Source organism: Cetorhinus maximus, chromosome 9, assembly GCF_964194155.1.
Source record: "Cetorhinus maximus chromosome 9, sCetMax3.hap1.1, whole genome shotgun sequence".
NCBI lineage: Eukaryota > Metazoa > Chordata > Chondrichthyes > Lamniformes > Cetorhinidae > Cetorhinus > Cetorhinus maximus.
Window position 1 is genome coordinate 15,345,503 of NC_135887.1, and position 23,060 is coordinate 15,368,562.

Consider the following 23,060-nt stretch of genomic DNA (forward strand, 5'->3'; position numbering starts at 1 on the left):
GACAAAGAAAATCAAAAAGCTGATCTCTCATAATTGCATCAAGATATCAAATTTTCATTGGGCTTTGCAAAACTGTGCTTCCAAGAAATGTCATGAAGGTAACATGAAACACATGCAAATACTCCTCTCCAAAGATGCAAAAGGAGAAACAGCCCGCTGAGTAAATTGTACATCAATTACTTTGTCATCTAGTTTGATAGTTGTAATTAAACTTTTAGCAAAAGAATACCCCTGACTCAGTCAACAGACATTTCAATCCCAAGTTTAAACTCCTCCACCCCAAACATAACCCTTGATAGGCAAGAAAGGGTGGGGTGAGGGATTACAATTTGGAAAGTCTCAATCCCACCATCAATTTGCCACCATAGTATTCATGACAGTGAGTCATCTCATGGAATTGATGAGTCTCAGGCTGCGGAAGGCGGGATGCTCAAGAATCAGGGTGAATCAGGGTCCCATCGTGCTTTAAGGTGATGGAGGTTCTGAAGGGACAGTGGCAACAGAAGAACAGATAAAGAGAATCAAAATATGTTATAGCACAAAAAGAGTCCATTTGGCCAATTGAGTCTGTGCGGGTGTATTTGCACCCTCAAAGAAAATTTAAATAACAAATTATATTTATATAACATCTTTACCTTAATTACCTTACCCAAGGAACTTCACGGGAGCATTATAAACAGAGTGACCAACTCTCAGGAAAACAATAAGGGGACATTTTGATGTGGGAGACCGTACATGCGGCCAGGGGCTGCTGTCAAACCCATGAGAGCAGGAGTGGAGGTGTGCTGCCAAACTGTGGGAGCAGGGGGTTGCATTGCTGAACCCGTCCAATTGGACAGCCAGGAGGAGTGCAGACACGCAGAAGTGTACTATACATGCAGGGGCTTTAAGTGTCTGAAATACACGTCCTGTGTCCCAGCAAGCTTCAACCCAGGACACAGGACAATAGCCTTGATTATGGAATGAACTTGTAAAATCTGGGACAGTTGATCACCATGATTATCTAGCAAAACTAGACACTGGGCCTCAGAAGATGGTATTAGGTCAGTTGGCCAAAAGCTTAGTCAAAGAGGTAGGTTAAGAACATCTGAAAGAAAGAATCAGAGAGGTTTAGGGAAGGAGTTTCAGAGTCTTGGTTGCAGGCAGCATGGCCGCCAATGGTGCAATGATTAAAATCAGGGATACTCAAGAGGTCAGAATTAAATGAGCGCAGAAATCCCGGTTATGGGCTGGAGGATGTTATAGAAATAGGAGTGAGGCCATGGGGGGCTTTGAACAAAAGGATGAGAATTTTAAATTCAAGAATGAAGGAAGAGATAAAGAGCATCAACGAATGTTCCAGCACAAAGAGTCCATTTGGCCCATTGAGTCTGTACTGATGTTCTTTCACTCTCAAAGGAAACCTAAAGCGTTAAATAATGATGTTTTACGATTTAGTTAGTTGTGTCCCTTAAGGACATTGTGTGCTTTCTGTTGATGAAACCCAGTGACTCCTTAAGGTTTCATCGAGAAAAGACTAAATGAGTCCTGGCCGATATTTATCCCTCAACCACCAAAACAGATTATTTGGTCATTATCTATTTGTGGGAGCTTGCTGTACGCAAATTAGATTCTGTGCATCCTACAACAGTGATTGCATTTCAAAAGTACCTCAATGGCTGTAAAGCGCTTTGGGATGCTATGAAAGGCGCTACATAAATGCAAGCCTTTTTTTTTAAGAGAGAATCGGCTACATGGGCAGACGGTGCCAGCGTGTGGGTGCGCGGCCCCTTTAAATTTGCCGCCGACGTCACTGGGAGGAGGCGGTGCCATTGCCGCCCGCAGACTGGAAGGCGGGGGGGCTGGAGGTAGGTGCGTGCGGCACCGGCGGGCCGGAGGCCGGACGGACGCAGGCCAGGGTGGGTCGGTGCGGTACCGACACCCGGTTTAAGGGGCAGCCCGGGTCAGATCGCGGCTCGGTCGCCCTTGGTGACCGAGGCTGGGGCCTGTCCTGGTTACCGGGGCCTCGGCTGCTTTGCTCGGTTTGAAAGGCGGTGAGCCGGCTCCCGTCATCACAGGGAGCCGGGGGGGAGGGGAGGGGATGTGGTTCGGTTTAAGGGGGCGTGGGGGATGTGGATCGGATTAATGGGGGGGGTGAGGGGGATGTGGATCGGATTAATGGGGGGGGTGAGGGGGGGTGAGGATCGGATTAATGGGGGGGGTGAGGGGGGGTGAGGGGATGTGGATCGGATTAATGGGGGGGGGCTGGTGGGGTGTGGATCGGATTAATCGGAGGGAATGGGGGTGTGTGGATCGGATTAATCGTGGGGGTGGTGTAGATCGGATTAATCGGTCGGTGGGGGGTGGATCGGATTAATCGGAGGGAATGGGGGTGCGTGGATTGGATTAATTGGGAGGGGGGGTTGGGGGGGTGCGTGGATTGGATTAATTGGGAGGGGGGGTTGGGGGGGTGCGTGGATTGGATTAATTGGGGGGGGGGGTTGGGGGGGTGTGGATCGGATTAATCAGGGGGGAGTGGGGGGGGTGTGGATCGGATTAATGGGGCGGGGGGGATTGGATTAATCGGGGGGGGGTGGGGGTGGATTGGATTAATCGGGGGTGGGGGTGGGGGTGGATTGGATTAATCGGGGAGGGGGGGTGGCGGGTTTGATCAAAGCCCTCCCCTTCTCTGTGAGGAGCAGGATCAAGGGACCCTGGAGCCTTAGTGCACTCGCTATATTAATGGAGCTGTGGGCTGAACCCCCGCCTCCCCCATCATCAAGTGCTTCCCTCAATGAATGTCCTTTTAATGAAGACAAACTTGCATTTAGAGAGCGTCTTGAAGGACATCAGGGCGCCCTACAGTACTTTGCAGCCAATGAAGCGCAATCACTGTTGTAACTTAAAAGCGAGAGGCAGCCAATTTTTGCACAGCAAGATCCCACAAACGGCAATGCGATGATGACTAAGTAATCTGCTTTCAGAGGAAGGGAAATAACGGTTCAACATTTTCAAATTCCAAAGCCTGTCCATCATCGGCAAGGCACAAGTGAGGAGTGTGACGGAATGCTCCCCACTTGCTTGGATGAGTGCAGCTCCAACAAGAAGCTCAATACCATCCAGAACAACGCAGCCTGCTTGATTGCCACGCCATCTACCACCTTCAGTATTCACTCCCTGCACCACTGACGCATAGTTGCAGCAGTGTGTACCATCTTACATGATGAACTGCAGCAACTCATCAAGCCTCCTTCCAAACTCACGACCTCTACCATCTAGAAGGACAAGCGCAGCAGATGCATGGGAACACCACCACCTGCAACTTTCCCTCCAAGCTACACGCCATCCTGACTTGGAACTATAATCACAGTTCCTTCACAGCTACTGGGTTCAAATCCTGGATCTCCCTTCCTTATAGCACTGTGGGTGTACCTACACCACATGGACTGCAGCAGTTCAAGAAGGCGGCTTACCACTGTCTTCTCAAGGGCAATTCGGGATGGCCAGTGACGCCCACATCTCGTGAAAGAATTTTAAAAATCAGTAATACTGGAGTTCCACTTTAAGGTATACAAGACCAGTTCAGACAACTTTTACTGCTACCTTCATTTACAAGTTTTACTGGTTTTGGCTTTTGGGATAGACTTAGAAACAAATATTCACCAGGACACTAGGTATAATTCCCATTCTCCCCTTCAAAATAGAGTCATGGAAATTTTCTCTGGGGCGGGGGAGGTGTGAGGGGAGGTGGGTGCTAAGGGTGACCTAATAGAGGTCTTTTAAAATTATGAAAAGTTTTGATAGAGTAGATACAGAGAGAATGTTTCTTGTGAAGAAGAGCATAACTAGAGGCCAAGAAATCCAATAGGGATTTAAAATTTAGCAGAAAATATTTTTTAATTGAAGTTCTAACGTTCTGTTTCAGGGTGCGATAACGTAGTGGTTATGTTACTGGACGAGTTGATCCAGAGGCCTGGCTTAATCGAAGACACAAGTTCAAATCTCACTATGGCAGCTGGGGTATTTAAATTCAACTAATTAAGTAAAAGCTGGAATAAAAAGCTACCATCACTAATGATGATCATGAAACTACCAGGTTGTCATAAAAATCACTCAATTAGGGAAGAAAATCTGCTGTCCTTGCCCAGTCTGGCTTATATGTCACTCCAGACAGCAATGTGGTTGATTCTTAACTGCCTTCTGAAATGGCCTAGCAAGCCACTGATTGTATTCAAGAAGGTGGCTCACCACAGCAGAATCACAGAAGGAGGCCATTTGGCCCATCATGTCTGCACTGGCTCTCCAAATGAGCATTATGACCTAGTGCCATTGCCCTGCCTTTTCCCCGTACCCATGCACTTTGTTTCTATTCAAATAATCATCTAATGTCCTCTTGAATGCCTTGATTGAGCCTGCCTCCACCACACTTCCAGGCAGTGCATTCCAGACCCAAACCACCACATGAAAAAGTTTTTTCTCACATCACACTTGCTTCTTTTGCAAATCACTTTAAACCTGTGCCTTCTCTTTCTTGATCATTTTACGAGTGGGAGCTGCTTCTTATCTACCCTGTCCAGCGCCCTCATGATTTTGAACATCTCTATCAAATCTCGTCTCAGCTGCCTTCTGTCCAATGAGAACAGTCCCAACCTTTCCAATGTATCCTCATAGCTGAAGTTTCTCACCTCTGGAACCATTCTTGTAAACCTCTTCTGCATTCTCACCAATGTGTATGGTGCCCAGAATTGTACACAATATTCCAGCTGAGGTCTAACAAGTGTCTTATATAAATTCAGCATAACCTCCTTGCTCTTGTACTCTATGACCCTATTAATAAAGCCCAAGATACTGTATGCTTTTTTAACTGCACTCTCCACCTGTCCTGCCACCTTCAATGATCTATGCACATATACACCCAAGTCTTTCTGCTCCAGTACCCCCTTCAAAATTTCATCCCTTATTTTATATTGTCTGTCCATGTTCTTCCTACCAAAATGCATCACTTCACACTTCTCCGCATTGAACTTCACCTGCCACCTTTCTGCCCACTCCACCAGCTTGTCTATGTCCTCTTGAAGTTCCACCATCCTCCTTGCAGTTCACAACACTCTCAAGTTTCATATCACCCGCAAATTTTGAAATTGTCCCCTGCACACCAAGATCTAGATCATTAATATATATCAGGAACAGCAAGGGTCCCAATACTGACTCCTGGGGAACTCCACTGCAAACCTTCCTCCAGCCCAAAAAATATCCATTGACCATTACTCTCTGCTTCCTATTTTTCAGCTAATTTTGTAACTACGTTGCTACTGTCCCTTTTATTCCATGAGCAATAACTTTTCTCACAGGTCGGTTGTGTGGTACTATGTCAAATGCCTTTTCAAAGGATATGTACACAACATCAACAGCATTACCCGCATCGACCTTTTCTCTTCAGTGATGATCATGAAACTACCAGATTGTCAGACCTCTTCAAAAAAACTCCGGCAAGTTAGTTAAACACTATTTCCCCTTCAGAAATCTATGCTGGCTCTTCCTTATCAACCTATATTTTGCCATGTGACTACTAATTCTATCCTGAATAATTGTTTCTAGAATCTTGCCCATCACTTAAGTTAAGTTGACTGGTCTGTAATTGCTGGGCTTATCCTTACAACCTTTTTTGAACAAGGGTGTAATGTTTGCAATTCTCCAGTCCTCTGGCACCATCCCTGAGTCTAGGGAAGACTGAAAGATTATGGCCAATGCCCCTGCAATTTCTACTCTCACTTCCTTCAATATCCTTGAATGCATCTCATCTGGTCCTGGTGCCTTGTCAACTTCAAGTACTGACAGTCTATTCAACACTCCCTCCTTATCAGTTTTGAACTCTTCTAGTGTCAGAGTTTCCTCATCTGTCACCATGGCCTGGGGAGCATCTACCTCCGTCGTAAAGACAACCTTTTTTATCCTGTCAAGGAAGGCGAGTGTTGCTGGCATGGCCAACGTTTGTTGCTCATCCTTAATTTCCCTTGAGGAGATGGTGGCGAGCTGCAGGCCATCTGGTCTAGGTACACTGACAGGAAGAGGAGGAGGAGGAAGTTATGAAGGGAGTTGCAGGATTTTGATCCAGCAACAGTGAAGGAACAGTGAAATAGTTCCAAGTTAGGATGGTTTGTGACTTGGAGGGGAACTTGAAGGTGGTGGCGGTATTCCTATGTGTCAGCTGCCCTTGTCCATCTAGGTGATAGAGGTTGCAGATTTGGAAGGTACAGTCGAAGGAGCCTTGTGAGTTGCAACTGTGCATGTGTACAATAAACACTGTTGCCACTGTATCGGTGGTGGAGGGAGTGGTGATCAAGTGGGCTGCTTTGTCCTGGATTGGGTCGAGCTTCTTGACTATTGTTGGAGCTACGCTCATCCAGGCAAGTGAAGAGTTTTAATTCTGGAGATTTCAGTAATTAATTTAATTAATTTAACTTTGTCACGACTCACTGGGGATAGTGCGCTGTAATATCAAGCCCCATTGTTCCCCAAGCCACGACAAATGTGAAAAAGTTTGATAAAACCACCAGATTGCTCCAATTCTACCTAACTGTTTAATTTAGGTTAACAGATTACGAGCACCAGGTTTGTAAACTTAATGAGTAAATAACTGTTTATTGAACAAACTGTGGCAAAAGAAAGAATTATGAACTGCTAATTTCTAACACTATAACTTAAACTCTACCACCTTTTTAAATCCCTATACACATGCAAGACACATAAGACACACAAAAACATGGATTTTAAGGGTGGGATAAAACAGTTCAATAGCACCAATTCCAGAGTACATGATTCGATGGGTTGATTTTGATCGATGTCTTCCAAATTCCATTCAATTCTTGTTGATGACACAAGGTGGGTCTTCAAGCGCTTTCAGTATTTAGTTCACTGGTTGAGCACCTGCCTTTCAATGTCTCTAAAAGTGATTTTTCCTTTTGACAGGAGTTTTCAGAGAGAGCAGGTTATGGAGATAGGAGGAGGGGAAAAAAAAACAGCTAGCTATTATTGTGGAATTACTGGAATCTTCCACACACAGGAGAGAGAGGTTTTAGGTCTTTTTCCTTTCAGGCTAGGAGCTACTCAGCTGCACACTGCTGCCACCAATTGAAAATATAAAATTAACCTCCACCCTTAAAAGAGATGAAACACCATTTCAAAAATGCGTTTCATCACAAGGTATGTGGCACATGGACAACAAAACATGAGACTTACTTTCATTCAGCCTTCCTCCTCTCCCTTATACAATCTTTAGCATTTATTAGCCCTTTAACTGACATTTTATTTTTCATTCCATCACACTCCTGACTTGTGCCTTGTAGGTCGTGGACAGGTTTTGGGGAATTGGGAGGTGTGTTACTCGCTGCAGAATTCCCAGCCTCTGACTTGCTCTTGTAGCCATAGTATTTATTTGGCTAGTCCAACTTAATTTCTGGTCAATGGTAACCCCCAAGATGTTGATAGTGGGAGTTTCGGGAATGGTAATGCTGTTGAATGTCAAGGGGAGATGGTTAGATTCTTTCTTATTGGAGGTGGTCATTGCCTGGCAATTATTTGGTTATTTGCCACTTATCAGCCAAAGTCTGAATGTTGTCCAGTCCTTGCATATGGACATGTACTGCTTCAGTACTTGAGAAGTTGCAAATGGTACTGCACGCTGGAATCATCAGCGAACATCCCCACTTCTGATCTTACGATGGAAGAAAAGAAAATTACTTTGGGTGTACCTACACCACATGGATCGCAGCAGTTCAAGGCGGTGGCTTACCACCACCACCTTAAGGGCAATTGGGGACGGGCAATAAAAGTGCTAGCCTAGCTAGTGTTTCCCAGGTCGTGTGAAAAGAATAATAAAAAATAAAGTTGATGAAGTAGCTAAAGGTGGTTGGGCTTAGGACCCTAGCCTAAGGAAGCCCTGCATTGATGTCCTGAGTCTGAGATGATTGGCTTCCAACAACCACAACCATCTTCCTGTGTGCTATGTATGACTCCAACCGATGGAAAGTCTTCCCCTCGCCATTGACTTCAGTTTTGCTAGAGCCCCTTGATGCCACACTCGGTCAAATGCTGCCTTAATGTTCAGGGCAGTCACTCTCACCTCACCTCTTGAATTCAACTCTTTTGTCCATATTTGGATGAAGGCTGTAATGAGGTCTGGAGCCAAGTGGCCCTGGCAGAACTCAAACTGAGCATTTGTGAGCAGGCTATTGCTGTGAAGTGCTGCTTGATAGCACTGTCGATGACACCTTCCATCGCTATGCTGATGATAGTAGACCGATGAGGTAGCCAGATTGGACTTGTCCTGCTTTTTGTGGACAGCATGTAGCTGGGCAATTTCACACATTGTCGGGTAGATCCCGTGTTGTAGCTGTACTGGAACAACTTGGCAAGGAGCTAGTTCTGGAGCGCAAGTCTTCAGCATTACTGCTGGATGTTGTCTGGGCCCATAGCCTTTGCTATATCCAGTGCCTTCAGCTGTTTCTTATCAAGTGGAGTGAATAGAATTGGCTGAAGATTGCCATGTTGGGGACCTCAGGAGGATGCTGAGATGAATCAGCCACTTGGCATTTCTGGCTGAAGATGGTTACAAATGCTTAAGCCTTGTCTTTTACACCGATACACTGGGCTTCCCCATTATTGAAGATGGGGTTATTTCTGGTAAATTTTTTATTTGTCCACCATTTACAACTTGATATAGTGTGACTGCTCATTCCCTTAGCGTGGGCAATTAGGGATGGGAAATAAATGCGAACCTTGCCAATGACACATCCATTTTCATATTGTTTGTCATTTCCCCATTTTCTGAACTTAAAAGGAGCTTCCAAAAAAATGGCATTTATAAAAATGAAAGTACATGATGGTCAGTTGATGCATGATTTAATTGCATCATTACATTCAATCAAGAGAGTCCACTAAAATAATTGTGCAAACCAAACTCAGCTTTATAAGGGTGGAGAATTACAGACATATCAAAACTATATAAACAGATTTTTTGAGTTGCAAGAACTGAGTCATTTAGCAAACGTTCCTGAATTTATTAGCCCAGCTTCTTTCAGAAAATACATAAAGATTAACTTGCACGAGAACCACAATGTGGAACCTTGGCGACCTGATTAAGTGTGTGATGAGGTACTGGCCAAGTTTCTTCCAATTCCCGATCTAGTAAGCTGACACACACATCAACTTGTGCATTTCAGGTTGGAACGTTGACTGATCAAGGAAGTAACATAAGCATAGAATGCCCCCTTTGCCAGGTGCAGAACTTGTGCGGTCACCTGTCCAGTTATACCGGTATCTCCTTCGATGCTGCAAGCAACTTCCTGCAGAAATCATACAGCGGCATTACAAACATGCAATAAGGCAGGTTTGTAAAATGTTGAAATCCAGCTTTTTCAGTATTTTTGTGGCAGTGGGTTACAGGTTGGGGCTTGCAGTATTTCCTTTATTCCTATTCATTTGTTTCTCAATTTTTAATTCTGAAAATGAGCGCTGAAAATGTTGGTGTCTGCAAAGAGAAGGAGGATATGGAATCATAGAATATTACAGCACAGAAATGCATAAGCTTTTTATCTATAGCTTTATAAACTGATCCTCTCCACCCCCCCCCCCCCCCGACAACTTCTGGGATTTATATATCTGAACCCAATAGTCTCTCTGTTCTTATAATTCTATACGTGTAATGTATATTCCCTCTATATTTTTCATTTCAAAATGTATAAGCCAGGTTTCTTTCCATTAGATTTCATCTGACATCAATTTTCCCAATTCAGTGGATTGAATCTTCAAGTCATTCATAGTCCTCTTCAGTTAACAAGTTTTTCTTTTGCACTTGCAAATTTTGACAATATTCCCTTTCTGTACCTGAGTCCAGATCTTTTATATATATTGAAGGAGTCACCCTTGACCCTGTTCTGCTTAAAAAATGAGATCATGGCTGGTCCCCATCTTATCTCCATCCACCTGCCTTGGCTCAATACCCTAGTCTAGCAAAAATCTTTTGATGTTAGATTTAAAATTATTAATTGAGCTAGCATCTGCTTTTTCCAGGAGAGAGATCCACACACTTACGACCCTTTGCATGAAGTATTTCCTAACTTCTTTGAGTGGCCTGGTTCAGACATTAAGGTTATGTACCCTTGCCCTAGACTCGCTGACTGCCATAGAAAGTTTCTCTCTATCTACCCTATTAATTCCATCTAAAATCCTAAAAACCTTAATCCCGTAACCTTCTATATGCCAAGGAATAAAAGCCTAGTTTATACAGTCTCTCCTCATGGTCTAAACATTGGAGTCTTGATAACATTTTGGGGAATTTATACCGCACACCTTCCAAGGCCAATTTCTACAGGGTGGTGCCCAGAACTACACAGTACTCCCTATGGGGTAACCAGGACTTTGCATGGCTGATAGAAAAAAAATTCCTCCCCGTTATATTCATAGAGTGGTACAGCAAAGAAAGAGACCATTAACCTCTGCTATCCAATTAGTCCTACCCCTCCGCTTTTATTCCTTAGCCTTGCAAATGTTTCTACTTCAAACATTTATCCATTTCCATTCTTCTGGGCGTCGCTGGCTGAGCCAACATTTATTGTCAATCCCTAATTGCCCTTGAGAACTGAATGGCTTGCTAGGCCATTTCAGAGTCAACCTGTGGGTCTGAAGTCACATGTAGGCCAGACCAGGTTTCCTTCCCTAAAGAGAATTAGTGATCCCAATGGGTTTTTACGACAATTGATTCATGGTCATTAGACTATTAATTCCAGATTTTTTTATTGAATTCAAATTTTACCATCTGTCATGGTGGGATTTGAACCCAGGTCCTCAGAACATTACCCTGGGTCTTGAAGACTAGTTCAGTGACAGTTCCACTATGCCATCACCTCCCCGCAAACCACAGTTTTGACCACTTGCATAACCTAACAATGTCTCTAAAGTTTTACATTCCTATCTAGGCTAAGCAAGCCACCAATCTTTGTGTTATTAGCAAATTTGGATCTATGGCTCTCTGTTGTGTCATTAATAATTATAGTGGATAGCTGAGGCTCCCGTACAGATCCTTGTGGGACCTTAGTAAGTTCTTGCCAAGTCAAGCACCTGCTCCTTTATCCCCACTCTTTGTCTTCTAACCACTAACCAGGTCAATAATTTACCTTCAGCTCCATGTGCTTCAGTTTTAGTTAACAGTCTGTTTTGTGGAACCTTAACCCATGCCCTTCTGGAAGTCTATATAAACTACATCCATAGACATTTCCACTCCTGCTCCCCATCTAAACAGTGTACTAGTTTTAGGTACTTAAAAAATTCAATTAGGTTTGTCAAACATGACTTACCCCTTGCAAATCCACGTTGGCGCTCTCTCTAAACAGCTCAAATTTCTCCCAAGTGCTCAGTCACACAGTCCTTGATGATTAACTCCAGTAACTTCCACACAACAGGCGTAAGACTAACTGGTCTATAACTTACTGGTTTCTCTCTGTCCTACCTTTCTTAAGTTTCAAATAAAAAGACTTGTATTTAGCGGTTTTCATGATCACCAAACCTCTCTATAAGACCATAAAACGTAGGAGCAGAAGTAGACCATTCGGCCCATTGAGTCTGCTCCTCCATTCAATGAGACCATGGCTGATCTGATAATCCTCAACTTCACTTTCCTGCCTTTTCCCCATAATCCTTGATTCCCTTACTGATCAAAAATCTGTCTATCTCAGCCTTAAATATACTTAACATCCCAGCCTCTGCAGCCCTCTGCGGTAAAGATTAACTACCCTCTGAGAGAAGAAATTCCTCTTCATCTCTTTTTTAAATGGGTGCCCCCTTACTCTTGAGATTATGCCCTCTGGTTCTAGATTCTCCCACAAGGGGAAACAACCTCTCAGCATCTACCCTGTCAAGCCCTTAAGAATCTTATATGTTTCAATAAGGTCACCTCTCATTCTTCTAAACTCCATTGAGTACAGGCCCAACCTACTCAACCTCCTCATAAGAAAATCCCACCATCCCTGGGATCAACCTAGAGAACCTTCTCTGGACTGCCTCCAATGCCAGTATATCTTTCCTTAGTTAAGGGAATCAAAACTGTTCTAGGTGTGGTCTAACTAGTGCCTTGTTTAGTTTTAGCAAGACTTCCCTGTTTTTATACTGCATTCCCTTTGAAATTAAGGACAAAATTCCATTTGCCTTACTTATTATCATTTGAACTTGAATGTTAGCTTTTTGTGATTCACGCATGAGGACTCCCAAATCCCTCTGTGCTGCAGCTTTCTTCAGTCTTTCTCCATTTAAATAATATTCAGCTCGCCTATTCTTCCTGCCAAAGTGCATAACCTCACACTTTCCCACATTATATTCCATCTGCCAAGTTTTTGCCCACTCACTTATCCTGTCTATATCCCTCTGTAAGCTCTTTGTGTCATCCTCACATTTGCCTTCCCTCCTATTTTTGTGTCATCCGCAAACTTGGCGATAGTACATTTATTTCCCTCATCCAAGTCATTAATATATATTGTAAATAATTGTGACCCCAGCACTGATCCCTGTGGCACTCCACTAGTTACAGGCTGCCATCCTGAAAATGCCCCCCCAACCCCGTATCCCAACTCTCTGACTTCTGTTAGTTAGCCCGTCCTCTATCCATGCCAGTATACTACCCCCAACACTGTGGGCTCCTGTCTTATTTTAGTAGCCTTATGTGTACCTTTTCGAATGCCTTTTGGAAATCCAACTATATTACATCTACTGGTTCCTCTTTATCTATCCTGCTTATTACCACCTCAAAGAATTCTAATAAATTTGTCAGGCATGATTTACCTTCATGAAGCCATGCTGACTCTGCTTGATTATATTATGCATTTCTAAATGCTCTGCTATTACATCCTTTATAATAGACTCCCTTTTGTCTCCCTCCCTTTTTGAATGCGGGTGTTACATTGACAGTTTTCCAATCTCCTGAGACTTTTCTAGAATCTGAGGATTCTTGGAAGATTACTACCAATGCATCCACTATCTCTGCAGCTATTTCCTTTAATATCCTAGAGTGCAACCCATCAGGTCCAGGTGACTTATCGGCCTTCAGCCTCATTCGTTTCCCTAGAACTTTTTACTTAGTGGTAGTATCAAAGTGATACTATCCTTAACTTTCTTGGTTAACCATGGTTGGTTTATCCCCTTCCCACAATCCTTCTTCCTCACTGGGATATATCTTTATTGTGAGTCATGAACTATTTTCTTAAACGTCTGCTCTTTACAGCCAATGAAGTTCTTTAGAAGTGTAGCCACTATTGTGACGTGGGAAAAGCAGCAGCCAGTTTGCACACAGCAAGCTCCCACAAACAGCAATGTGATAATAATCAGATAACCTGTTTGTGTGATACTGATTGAGGCACACATATTGCTAGGAAATCAGGAATAAATTCAGTGCCATAAGGTCTTTTCATTCACGTGAGAGTGCAGACATGGCTCGGTTTAACCTCTCATCTGAAAAACAGCACGCCGCCTCCCTCCTCGGTACTGCTCTGGACTGTCAGACTTAACTTTTGTGCTCAAGCCCTGGGGCGGGGCTTGAACTAGGAACCTTGTCACTCGAAGGCAAGGTTACTACCAACTGAGTCTTGGCTGACACTTTATCAGTTGAGTTGAATTGAATTCTCCATTTTTCTGACACACCTTCCGTATTTAGGGATGTTGGAAAAGGTTGTAGTCAGTGGCTATGCTATTTCCACCCCACCCTCCAACCCTCACACCCCACCACCACCCCCCCACCTTTCTTGCAATTCTAGAATACATGCCATCAGGACTGTGTATTTCTACTACTTTTGACTCCCACTAACTTTGTACTTCTGCTTTTTGTCACTAGGTTATCCTATCTAATTATTCCATTTTCACCCCTAGATCCCTTTCCATCCCTGGGTATTCACAACACTATTTTAAGAATGTATAATTAAGATATGACTTGTTAGAAATGTTGAATCCTTTACCTCAAGGTGATCCATTATGTCTCTGAGCTTCAATATTCTAAGTGACAGCTGGGAGTCCTACGTTTTCCAAGATTTATTCTGGAGGTAATGGGGATAATAATTCAATATAGCCTTAGGCTCAGTCTGGAGTTCCCAGCTGACTCTGCGGAAAGTACAACCCCAGCTAGGAAAGTTTCTAATGTTTGAAGCATTAATTCATAAATACACTACACAAGTAAACTTCAAATCTCAACCTGAACTTGCCGATGAAATTTTGATGCAGAGATCCTTTGCTTGTGGCTCATAATTTTTCCAGATAATTTAAGTTAATTGCATCTGCCTCTCTTCTGCATTCCTGTCTCTGCCTGGGTAGCCCTGGAGAAGGAACATGTGTCCACCAGTACACTCAAGGCCTTCTGTGACCTGTGGGCACTGCAGGATGTCTGTTGTATAATCAATCACAAACAACAAAATATTGAATTTGTTTTCTCTTTATCCTTTCATGGGATCTGGGTGTCACTGGCAAAGCCAGCATTTGTTGCCCATCTCTAATTGCCCTTGAACTGAGTGGCTTGCTGGGCCATTAAGAGTCAACCACACTGCTGTGGGTCTGGAATCACAAGTAGGCCAGACCAGGTAAGGATGGAAAATTTCCTCCCCTAAAGGGCATTAGTGAACCGGATAGGTTTTTAACAACAAATTATTTCATGTCAAGCTTTTTGCAGTTTGATTGGACCCATGATTGGGTTATTTTTAGTTGTGCCCTCTTAAATGGGACATTAGCAGTACTAAATTTGTTCTAGTGGGGAACCCAGTGCCCCTTTACAAGTCCAATTGAAATAGACATAACTTTAAATCATATGGTACCTGATGCTGCATCCTGCTCAAAGAATATTTGGACATACTAAACAGCTGAGATTAAACAGAACAGTGCACTGAGTCCCTGCTTGTTTTTAGTTTCATGCAGATGCTGTACTAGCACATGGTTTCGAGGGCATCTCAGACTTAAGGCAGCAGCAGATTAGGAAGGGGTTGGGGATGGGGCCAGTTGCTCAGTAGAAGGCTTCAGCAGATTGAGAAAGTTGGGTACGAAGCAGCAGTGAATTGAGAGCACCAGTGGAATATTGTTTTCCAATTTTCCCATTACTATATCACTTGTCGGGAGTGTTTGAGTTTCAGTTCATGAAGTCTCAGTGCCCAAATGTAAAGTTTAAATCAATGTTCCTATTACTTTATGTATATCTTAAGTTGTGGGTGCTTGACATTCTGATTTATGACTTAATCACCAGTGAGACAACATTGCAAAGAATAGCTTTTCCCAAGCCCTCATGACCGTGAAATTTAAGTGGGGCAAAGCAGCAAGTAAGAATAACATAGAATTGTGCAAACTGTTTGTGACTTATATTTGGACACTCCAGAATTAAGTGAATAGAGAGGGTGACTGAATAAATTTTGTTGACAAATTCAACTATTCACTTAAACAGCATCTAAGTTGGGCTATGAGACATGGATGACAATGTCCTGTAATTGTATGAGTACTTTTTCTAATTGCAGCAGGAACATCATCGCAGCACATTGGACTTTGTTGTGCAACAAGCTCATTTGGATGTTTGAATGATAGTTATAATTAATAATTTAAATCTTCTCAGAATATTTATCCACGTAATATCATTACATTTGGGTGAGGCTACTCTACAGTTTTGGTAATACCCAGTTTCCCAACCCAGAGGTTGAGCTGAAATTCTAGTTTTGACCAACCTTCAAATTTGCATTTGCACCTTTTGCACACCATCATAGATAGGCAATCGTTGTGAGAGGAGGAAGTTGGTGAAACCCGTCCAACCATATAGAAATGAATGCCCTTTAAGAGATAACAACAAAAGCCCCAACCCAGACGTTTGCTTCCTTGTGTAAAATTGGAAACAAAATAAATACTTGAAAACAAGTATTATTTCTCAATGTTCCTGAACTAATGAAGTAAGTAACACCCAGGGTGTCTTCTGGTTAGTCCTTTTGATCTACTGTGCTTCCCCTGTGAGTGAACCCATGCGTAGTAATAGGATTGGAATTAAATAGGCAGCTGTCTCAGCCACCACCATCACTATCCCTGGTTATGTCCTGTCCCAGCGACAGGACAGCTCTACCAGAGATGGCGGTACGGTGGTATAAACTCAGGGAGGGACTTGCCCTGGGAGTTCTCAACATCGACTCTGGACCCCATGAAGGTTCATGGCATCAGGTCAAACATGGGCAAGAAAACCTGCTGATTACCACCTATTGGCCCCTCCCCCAGCAGATGAATCCGTACTCCTCCATGTTGAACACCACTCGGAGGAAACACTGAGGGTGGCAAGGACACAGAATGTGTTCTGAGTTGGGGTCTTCAATGTCCATCACCAAGAGTGACTTGGTAGCACCACTACTGACCGAGCTGGCCAAGTCCTTAAGGACGTAGCTGTTAGACTGGGTCCGCAACAGGTGGTGAGGGAACCAACAAGTAGGAGAAACCTACTTGATCTCATCCTCACTAGTCTACCTGTCGCTGATGATCAGCCCATGATAGCATTGGTAGGAGTGACCACTGCACATTCCTTATAGAGATGAAGTCCTGCCTTCACATTGAGGAAACCCACCATTGTGTTGTGTGGCACTACCATCATGCTAAATGGGATAGATTTTGAATGGATCTAACAACTCGAAACTGGGCATCCATGAGGCGCTGTGGGACATCAGCAGCAGCGGAATTCTATATAACCCTCACTCTACCTTTACCATAAAACCTGGAGGGGGGTAGGATCAGCCCTGGTTCAATAAGGAGTGTAGGAGGGCATGCCAGGAGCAGCACCAGGCATGCCTAAAAATGAGGCGTCAACCTGGTGAAGCTACAACACAGGACTACTTGCATGCCAAACAGCGGAAGTAGCATGTGATAGACAGGGCAAAGTGATCCCACAACCAATGGACCAGATCTTAAGCTCTGCAGTCCTGCCACTTCCTCCTGAGGTCCTCAGCATCACAGATGCCTCAGCCAATTCGAATCACATGGAGTGAAATCAAGAAAGGCACTGGATACTGCAAAGGCTATGGGCCCTGACAACACACCAACAACACTACTGAAGACTTGTGCTCCAGAACTGGCTGCACCCTTAGCCAGCTGTTCCAGTACAGCTGCAACACTGGCATCCACCCAGAATTGTGGAAAACTGCCAGGTATGTCCTGTCCACAAAAAGCAGGACAAATCCAACCCAGCCCATTACAGTCCCATCAGTCCCCTAGATCATCAGTAAAAGTGATGCAAGGTGCCGTGCTCTCAAGCGGCACTTAATCAGAAACAATCTGCTCACTGATGCTCAGCTTGTGTTCTACTAGGGCCACTCAATTCCTGACCTTATTTTGCCCTAATCCAAATGTGAACTCCAGAGGTGAGGTGAGACTGACTGCCCTTGACATCAAGGCAGCATTTAACTGAATGTGGCATCAAGGAGCCCAAGTGAAACTGGAGTCAATGGGAATCAGGGGGAAACCTCTCCATTGGTTGGAGTCATACCTAGCTCAAAGGAAGATGGTTGTTGGAGGTCAATCATCTCAGATCCAGGGCATCACTGCAGGTGTTCCTCAGGGTAGTATCCAACCATCTTCAGTTACTCCATCAATGACTGTCCCTCCATCATAAGGTCAGAAGTGGGGATGTTCGTTGATGATTGCACAATGTTCAGCACAATTCACGATCCACTGATGCTGAAGAAGTCCGTGCCCATATGCGGCAAGACCTGGACAACACCTGGGTTGATAAGTGGCAAGTAACATTCATGCCTCAAGTGCCACGCAATGACCAACTCCAACAAGAGAGAATCCAACCATTTCCCTTTGACATTCAATGGCATTACCATTGCTGAAACCCCCTCTACCAACATCCTGGGAATTATCATTAACCAGAAACTGAACTGTGCCAGCCATATAAATACTGTTGCTACAAGAGCAGGTCAGATGCTGGGAATTCTGTGAAGAGTAACTCACCTCCTGACTCCCCAGATCCTGTCTACCATCTATAAGAAACAAGTCAGGAGTCCACTTGCCTGGATGATGTAGCTCCATCAACACTCAAGAAGCTCCACCACCGATACACAGTGGCTGCAGTGTGTAACATCTACAAGATGCACTGCAGCAACTCATCGAGACTCGTTAAACAGTACTTTCCAAACCCATGACCTCTACCACCTAGAAGAACAATGGCAGCAGATGCATGGAAACACCACCACCTGCAAGTTCCCTTCCAAACCACATGCCATCCTGACTTGGAACCATATCACCGTTCCTTCACTGTCACTGGGTCAAAATCCTGAAACTCCTTCCCAAACAGCACTGTGGGTGTACCAACACCACATGGACTGCAGCGATTCAAGAAGGCAGCTCACCACCACCATCTCAAGGGTAATTAGGGATGGGCAATAAAATTTCTAGCCTAGCCAGCGACGCCCACGTCCCATGGAAGAACAAAATAAAACTCATTGTTTAGGTTAATAAGTAAAGAACGGCTATTTTTAGCAAGCTACAGGAGAGCTAGTGTCAATGAAACCATACCCTATAACGAACTTTAGCTTCAGAAAAAAGGAAGAGTGGGATCGGTTGTAAACTTTTGGCTTTGGCAGTCCTAGCGGATCGGAAAACTGCAAATGTAACACCACTATTCAAGAATGGAGGGAAAGTGCTAGAATCTATTATTAAGAAGGAATTAGCAGGACATTTAGAAAATCATAATACAGTTAGAGTCAACATGGTTCTGTGAAAGGGAAATCATGTTTGACAGATTTATTAAAGTTCTTTGAGGATAAAATAAGTGGGGTGGATAAAGGGGTAGTAGATGTAAAATATTTGGATTCCCACAAGGCATTCATTAAGGTGCCATATGAAAGGTTACTGCACAAGATAAGAGCTCATGGTGTTGGGGATGACATATTAGCATTGGTGGAGGATTGATGATCTAAAAGGAAAGGGAAATTCAGGGTAGATGGCTCATTTTCAGTTTGGCAAACTAACTAGTGGAGTACCACAGGGATCAGTGCTGGGGCCTCAACTATTTGCAACCTGTATTGATGAAGGGATGGACTGTATTGTTTACACATTTGCTGATGATGCAAGGATAGGTAGGAAATCAAGTTGTGAGGAGGATACAAAGAGTCTGCAAAGGATATAAATAGGTTAAGTGAGTGGGCAAAAAATTGGCAGATGGAGTATAATGCAGCAAAATGTAAACTTGTCCACTTTGGCAGGAAGAATAGAAAAGCAGAATATTATTTAAATGGAAAGAGACTGCCAAACACTGCTGTGCAGAGGGACCTGGGTGTCCTTGTACATGAATCACAAAGTTAGCATGCTGATACAGCAAGTAATAAGAAGGCAAATGATTTTGCCTTTATTGCAAGGGGGCCGGAATATAAAAGCGAGGAAGCAATGCTACTGCTGTACAGGGCATTAGTGAGACCACACCTAGAGTACTGTGTTCAGTTTTGATTACCTAACTTAAGGAAGGATATACCTGCGTTGGAAGCAGTTCAGAGAAGGTTCTTGAGGCTGATTCCTGGGATGAAGGGGTTGCCTTATGAAGAACCTTTGAGCAGGTCCTATATTCATTGGAGTTTAGAAGAATGCGAGGTGATCTTATTGAAACATATGATACTGAGGGCATTTGATACAGTAGATGCTGAGAGGATGTTCCCCTCATGGGGGAAATCTAGAACTGGGGCACCATTTAAAAATAAGGGGCACCCCATTTAAGATGGAGGTGAGAAGGAATTTCTTCTTCTCATTAGTTTTTGACATTCCCTTCCCCAGAGAGCAATGGAGACTGGGTTATTGAATATATTCAAGACTGAGTTAGACAGAGACTTTGATTGACAAGGAAGTCAAGGATTATGAGTGGCAGACAGGAAAATGGAGTTAAGGCCGCATTCAGATTAGCCATGATCTTATTGAATGGCGGGGCAGGCTTGAGAGGCCAAATGGCCTACTCCTGGTTTTTATAACCTGATGATCTTCATGATCTATCTTCAGAGAGAAGGGTCATACAGACTCAAAACGTTAACTCTGTTTCTCTCTCCACAGATGCTGCTAGCCCTGCTGAGTTTTTCCAGCACTTTCTGTTTTTGTTTCAGTAAGAAAAGCTGTATGTTATCTGATGACACTTAAAATAATTTAACTAATGGAAGTATAGAAACATTCATTAACCTTGATAATTTTTTTAGCATTAATAGTTTACTGAAAATGGGTTTTGTTTAGCAAAGAAACACATGGTTGTTTTGAAAGTTATTGTAAGCCTTCACAGCTCAGGAGATGAATAATGTCAAGGATAGTCAACTCTAAAAAGCATATGTTGGTGTCACTTATATCAGAATTATTTTGCATTTGCTACTCCAGCTTCATTTTTTAAAAAATTATCAATGAACAAACTTAATGAAAGATAAATTCAGTGGTTTTACACCTTCCAGAATTTTAAGGTTCATGCAGATGAAGATGATCCAGAGCGAATTCAACAAATTATCAAAAGGGCAATTGCAGATGCTGACTGGGTCCTGTCTAAAGTAAGTGTGCTTAGCTTATTTTGCCATTAGGCTTCTCAATAGTGTGTTATGGTGTTCTTGTATTGATAGTGTGCCACCAGGAGCAAGTGTTGATACTCTGCCCAGCAAAGACATTCTACATAGCAAAGAACCATTGTAACCAAGCTCAGGTGGCTCTGTTTTCATGGGTCCTGAGAATGGAAGTTAAAAGTGGGGAAAATCCCCACTTCTTTTCCATTGGTGCACTATTTCTGTCTTACAAATGAATACACTAAATTATTCTATATTGCAGGATATGCACTTCCTGTTGTCACACTTGTTGTTCACATTTACGATTTAGATGTTATGTGAACTATCAATATAAAATGGAGCATTCTAGACATGACTCTGGATCAACCTTATCAACTGGTGTCAATTCCAAGACCACCTTTTAATTCTAAATGCTGTATCCCAGGACATGATGGCAACCTACATATGGTCTTCCTGGATGTGCTAGTTTATCTAGAACTTGCTAACTAATGTCATCAAGATGATGACCAGCATCTGAAAGTGGCCTCCCAGCCTGAAAAGCATGAAAGCGTCCATAATCTATTTGCCACCAACAGCTGTGGATTCCATGAGCTACAAATGAATTCTTGTTGGTGCTTTTATTGGTGATTAAGTGTACCATGGGAGATACAGAAATAAAATCTGGGAATGTTGTAAACACCCAGGTCAGACAGCGTTATTAAAGGGAAAATACACCAGAAACTGGGCTGATATTACAAATGTGTACATTTTGTCAAAAGGTTTACAGATTTGTGTTCTGACTTTCTCTATATAGGGTTCCTGATCTTGGTCTGTTGTCAGATTGATCCTATCAGGTTAGAGAGAACTGCTGTCGTGTGCATTTTTCTGAGGATTATTTAGCAAATGTTGTCCAATTGTGGAATCACATCTAATGTTGAACACTGTGTTTTGAGTTTTGCAAGCACAGGCTGGTTGGGTAATGTCTGTACCTTGCCCATTGTGAACAGCAGCTAGGACATGCTGTTTGATATGATCTGCCAGACTTTAGGACATATGGTTACATACTTAGCATCACACTGGCATTGAAATTCATATACCACATTACTCATTTGTGTGATAGGCAGAACGCCTTTTTAGCTTGATGGCAGCATCCTGTTAGTGGCGAATACCACTCGTGTTGCTACTGCATAATAGCAGCATGAAACAGCTAGTTTCACCTGTTGCTCAAATTTTTGAGACACCTTGCCCTTCCAGGGTAATCTGAGGTAGCCTGGGCACTTTTCAGGGGATTCTTTATCACAGTCTTCTGCAAGCCTACCTTCACTGGTCAATATACGCATCGAGATTCTTGCAGTTCCACACACTATAAGATTGGTCTTATTGGTCTTAACCTCGTAAATAGGGTCTGAGCCATTTGCTCACTGTGTAAGCTTGATGCTGAAATAGGGCGCATCAAAGGCATCCTGCGGGATAATGGCTGCCCTGATCAGATCATTTCTCACTGTATATCATGCAAACTCATGAATGGGCCTAAGACCATCACTTTGAGCCCTGAAAAGTGCCCAGTCTACCTCAGATTAACTCAAGTCCATTGTTTAACCTCTAATTTTATGTTTTGCAGTATAAAAATCTGAAGCAAAAGAAGTAGATCCATAGCCCAAGCAAGCAGAATAACAAGGATGAATGAAATTTTGGTACTGAAGATAGAGTCTCTACTAAGCAGTGACTAAACAGACACTCGTTTATTTAAGATGGAATATTAAAGGTTAATAGGAATCAGTCATTGCAAATATACTAAGAGGATTTACGCAGGAAGCAAACTTGAATTAAAGAAATGGACAAAAGTGAATGAGTTTCAAGGTTGTAATCTGTTTCTGAAGTCAGGTGAGACCATGTTTTATGCACTTTCAATTGAGATTAAATTAGAGCCTTTGTGAACTTCAGTTTCTGAGCCATGTTTTGCCACTATTCACTAACAAGCTTTAGTGTCACTACTATAATACAATTCGCCTTGGGGCCTTACTGCATTGTAACATTGACAAGCAAGTGACTGATTTTTTTTCCACTGTCTCTTTCTTGCTAGCCTGGTTATAATAGAATGAAGTGCATATACTGCTGAATTGTTCCATAATTGTTTAATGTAAAATGGACACCTTGGCATTTAATGTCATTTAGCAGCCACATTTTGCTACTGACTTCAGTAACACTGGTTAGAGGCGACCTGAGCACAGGCATTTTATATCATAACTGTGTTATTAAGTAAATTCTGTTCCATTGATTTCATTGGTGAGGGTACATTTATGTATTGTTTCTAACTATCCCCATTCAAGGTACCACATACTTTTAAAAGCTTCGAAATACACTACCTTTATTAAAGATATTCTAACTTTTGGAGAGTATTGTCATGCTTCTTGAGCCCTAACATTTCAGGAAGCTTTTTCTGCTCTTTCCTACTTACAAGGAGTGCAGACTATTCCATAACTCAAGTAATTTGAGTGGCTTAGAAGCAGAGCAGAGATCCAAAATGCCATGTCTCCA

The 23,060-nt window shown here is 43.0% G+C and overlaps 1 protein-coding gene across 4 annotated transcripts; it reads left to right on the plus strand.

Annotated features, from left to right (window-relative positions):
• Positions 1-1,798: 1,798 nt before the first annotated feature.
• Positions 1,799-22,460, plus strand: lyrm9 (LYR motif containing 9). 4 transcript variants are annotated; one of them, XM_078548117.1, is made up of 4 exons: positions 1,799-1,847; positions 9,201-9,367; positions 20,442-20,534; positions 22,144-22,460. In XM_078548117.1, exons 2-4 carry the CDS (start codon positions 9,242-9,244, stop codon positions 22,168-22,170), a joined length of 246 nt encoding a protein of 81 aa, XP_078404243.1. In that variant the 5' UTR covers positions 1,799-1,847; positions 9,201-9,241; the 3' UTR covers positions 22,171-22,460. The 4 variants fall into 4 exon arrangements, with proteins under 4 accessions (XP_078404243.1, XP_078404242.1, XP_078404241.1 ...); XM_078548116.1 differs by lacking the exon at positions 1,799-1,847 and adding an exon at positions 2,746-3,401; XM_078548115.1 differs by lacking the exon at positions 1,799-1,847 and adding an exon at positions 3,414-3,653.
• The last annotated feature ends 600 nt before the right edge of the window (positions 22,461-23,060 follow it).